This window comes from Falco punctatus (assembly GCF_963210335.1).
Source record: "Falco punctatus genome assembly, contig: scaffold_30, whole genome shotgun sequence".
NCBI classification, from domain to species: domain Eukaryota; kingdom Metazoa; phylum Chordata; class Aves; order Falconiformes; family Falconidae; genus Falco; species Falco punctatus.
The window spans coordinates 606,547-610,442 of NW_027660235.1; the positions used below are offsets into that span (position 1 = coordinate 606,547).

At 54.4% G+C, this 3,896-nt stretch overlaps 1 protein-coding gene across 1 annotated transcript; it reads right to left on the reverse strand.

The window, feature by feature from the left end:
* LOC308057447 (olfactory receptor 14C36-like) lies at positions 1-1,331 on the reverse strand. The gene has a single exon (XM_080411551.1). It carries the CDS (start codon positions 1,284-1,286, stop codon positions 345-347), a length of 942 nt encoding a protein of 313 aa, XP_080267677.1. The 5' UTR covers positions 1,287-1,331; the 3' UTR covers positions 1-344.
* Positions 1,332-3,896: the final 2,565 nt, after the last annotated feature.

Sequence of the window (3,896 nt, forward strand, 5' to 3'; positions counted from 1 at the left end):
AGGAGAGTGTGGAAGTGGAAGGAGGACAGCACTGGAGAGCCAAGGGGTGGTGTTCCCTCACACTGCTTCCATGCCAGGAACCTTTTCCCCTCTGTCTGTGGATACAGGAACTGTCCCTGCAGCTGCAGAAAGGCCTTGGAAGGAAGAATCCCAGGAAAAACATAGTGGTTTAATGGCCCTTTGGCTTTGTTAGATGAAGAGAGAGCAGGGCACCTTCAGAAAAGAAAACCACAGAAGGAATTAGAATGGGGGCGACACCTTTATCAGAAATGAAATACCATGAGCAACTACAACACATTCAGAAGACAGTCTGGGTCTGTGATAAATTACATTATAAATGCTATTCATAAATTTATTCCTTCAGAAAAACATCCATCTATCAGTTTGCACATTGCACCCTTGAGCTCCTGGTTCCTCATGCTGTAGATGAGGGGGTTCAGTGCTGGAGGCACCACCGAGTACAGGACTGACACCACCAGGTCCAGGGATGGGGAGGAGATGGAGGGGGGTTTCAGGTAGGCAAAAGTGGCAGTGCTGAGAAAGAGGGAGACCACGGCCATGTGAGGGAGGCACGTGGAAAAGGCTTTGTGCCGTCCCTGCTCAGAGGGGATCCTCAGCACAGCCCTGAAGATCTGCACGTAGGACAGCACAATGAAAACAAAACAACCAAATAATAAAAAAGCACTGCCCACAATAAGCCCCACTTCCCCGAGGTAGGTGTGTGAGCAGGAGAGCTTGAGGATCTGTGGGATTTCACAGAAGACCTGTCCCAGGGCATTGCCTTGGCAGAGCGGCAGTGACAGCGTATTGGCCGTGTGCAGCGCAGCATTGAGAAACCCACTGGCCCAGGCAGCTGCTGCCATGTGGACACAAGCTCTGCTGCCCAGCAGGGTCCCGTAGTGCAGGGGCTGGCAGATGGCCACAAAGCGGTCATAGGCCATGACGGTGAGGAGAAAATACTCTGCTGAAAGGAAAAAGACAATCAGGAAGAGCTGTGCAGCACATCCTGAGTAGGAGATGTCCCTGGTGTCCCAGAGGGAGTTGGCCATGGCTTTGGGGACAATAGTGGAGATGGAGCCCAGGTCAAGGAGGGAGAGGTTGAGGAGGAAGAAGTACATGGGGGTGTGCAGGTGGTGATCGCACACTACGGTGGTGATGATGAGGCCGTTGGCCATGAGAGCAGCCAGGTAGATGCCCAGGGAGAGCCAGAAGTGCAAGAGCTGCAGCTCCCGCGTGTCTGCCAACGCCAGGAGGAGGAACTGGGTGATGGAGCTGCTGTTGGACATCTGCTGCCTCCAACCATAGGGTCCTTTTCGTGAAGCAAATATAGTGACAAGTCTGGAAAGATTTCTCTAAAGTCAAGTGAAAGCCATTTCTCTTAGATGCGCTCCCAGTGCCCCATGTCCCCCCCCCTCTGCCATTCCTAGGAGAGCTCCCTTCCGAGCCGTGGCTGGAGCTGTGCTGAGTGCTGGCCGAGTGTGCTGTGAGGAGCAGGGGCTGTGCCCGCTGGCTGCCCAGCAGTGAGCCCTGCTCTGCAGCAGGGGCTTCATGGGAACCCTGGGGGCAGGGGCCAGTCCTGGCCTTGCCCTGGCTCAGCCCAAACTGCTCCCAGCACAGAAGGGCCTGTTCAGCATCGGCTCTGCCCGTGCTGAGCAACGGCCATGGCCAGAGTCAGGTCAGGAGGGCTTTGTGCTGTGCTCAGGGAGAGCAGAGTGAGTGCTGAGAGGCAAGGGGACTGTCTGTGCCTGAGGGCAGAGGCAGGCACTCTGCTCTCTCCATCCCTCTCCTTCCCAGCTGCCCGGCAATTGCTCCTTTCTTAGATGGAGAGTGATCACACTGCCATGTTACCCTGACAAGCAGCCAGGCACCGCTGAGAGCAGAGGGATCCACTGCAGAGAACAGAATGCCTCATCCCTTCCCGAAGGCTCAGCACCACACTGCTATCCAAGGACACCCAGGGCTCACTGTGTGCCCTGGAGGCAGCACAGACCTTGGCTGGACACCCAAAGTAGATAGTCAAGGGTCCTGATCATGGAAAGCTCGAGACAGAGCGTCAGCTCCTCCCCCAGCCTCACAGACTGCATTGTCCACAGCATCATCGGTTAGGGGAAAGCTGGGACGCCTCCATGCTAGAGGACATGTCTGCACAGGAGGACCCACAAGGTCTGCCCCTGAGCCTGCAGCTGAAACCCCTATTGCCAGAGAGCCTGTCTGCAATCCCAGTAGCATCTGAGCAAGGCCAGGAGAGAGACAAAGGGACACTCAGGAACTCCTTCCCCTTCCCCAGCCCGGCACACCACCTCCCACACAGCAGCAGTGCAGGACAGTCACCCTCAGGCTCTGCTCAGTGAGAAATGGCAGCGCGGCAGCAGGAGAGATGCACTTCATCCCTTCTGCTGCTCTGCTGGACCAGGGGGTGTTGAAACACATGAAACCAATGGTCTAAAGGCTGTGCTGGGTGGGAGAGGAGAGCAGAGGTGCAATGCTCAGGGAAGGCACCTGCACGGCAGACCATGGCCAGGAGGTGCCCCTATCTGCCCTGCATCAGGGTTCCCCTCAGCATCTCCCCCCCTCCCTGCCCAGGGCTCCGCTGCCTGCAGCTGTCCCTGCCAGCAGCTCTTTCTCTGGCCCCAGGGCTCTTCCCTGCCAGCGCTCACAGAGCCCAGCTCAGCCCCTGTGTGCCCAGCTCTGCCCTGCAGCCGCTCTCTGTCTGCAGGCAGGAACAAACAGCTCCCCCAAAGCCTGAGGGAAAAGAAGAGCTGATGCTGGTTTCCTCTGCAGCGTTCTGGGGAGGGAAGGCACTTGCTCAGCTTCCTCATCAACCTCCCTGTGATGCTTTCAGCATCTCAGCCCCTGCTCTGACCTGCACAGCTGAGTTCCCATTGCCACCAAGCGGAGCCACGGAAAAGTGGCAGCAGAGATTCAGGCAAGCACAGAGCCAAGCACTGAACCCCTGCCCTGAACTTCTGAGACAGGGCCTGAGAGGCAAGTCTCCAAGTACGGTCCAGCTGATAAGCGGGCATGTGCTGGAGCTTGTGGGCCATCAACCTTGGGAGGACGGCCATAAAACCTTGGCAGGATGGCTACAAACCTCGGGAGGACAAGGCATGTGAATAGGTAACAACTGACAGGAGGAGTCAGGCTGAGTAAAGATCAGGGAATGAGGAACAGATGGCCCAAAAGAGAAGTAACAACTTTGTGCTGATTGATGACTGTTGAAACTTACTTAAAGCGTTCTTTGTTTGTAGTTAAGCAATGAGGGATTGCCTAGTATGTAATGTGTAGTTTAAAGAACCAATCTGTTTAAAGCGCGCGGCCTCTGATAACGTATATAAACTTGTGATTGTATACAATAAATAGACATTTGCTTGCATCAAGCAGCGTCCCATCTCTCATCGCGGCAATTTGGTGACCCCGACGTGATGGGTTTATGAGCCGCCAGGCTGAGCAGCAGATCACGAGTCAACGTTGAATGAGCTGCTGAAAGGAAGCAGGAATTGAAAAAAAAAGTCCCTCTGGAATTTAGAGGTGAGTTGTGGGAAACATGGGGAATGAGGCGTCTTCCCCCGAAAGAGATTATCTGAGCTTATGAAAGCTCTCCTTAATAAGCATGAAAAGAATATTCCTGGGCATGATCTCAAGGCAATCTTTAGATGGGTACAGGTAAAATTACCCACTGTGACTGCATCTAATATTTTTACGCGAGAGCTTTGGGATGATGTGGGGGTAAAACGATGGGATGCGGCTACATCGGGGGAGTCAAAGCGCAGTGCATGCTCCCATGGTGGAAAAGCATTTTTGAGATTTTGAAAGCACAGGAAAAAAGTCACAGAGAAAAAGCCGGGGGGGTGAAGGAAACTCTCCTACAGTAACTCCATTACCGCTGCAGAACCTGA

Coding starts and splice junctions, on each gene's coding strand:
- LOC308057447 (XM_080411551.1), bottom strand. CDS start 1,286: ATGTCCAACAGCAGCTCCATCACCCAGTTCCTCCTCCTGGCGTTGGCA.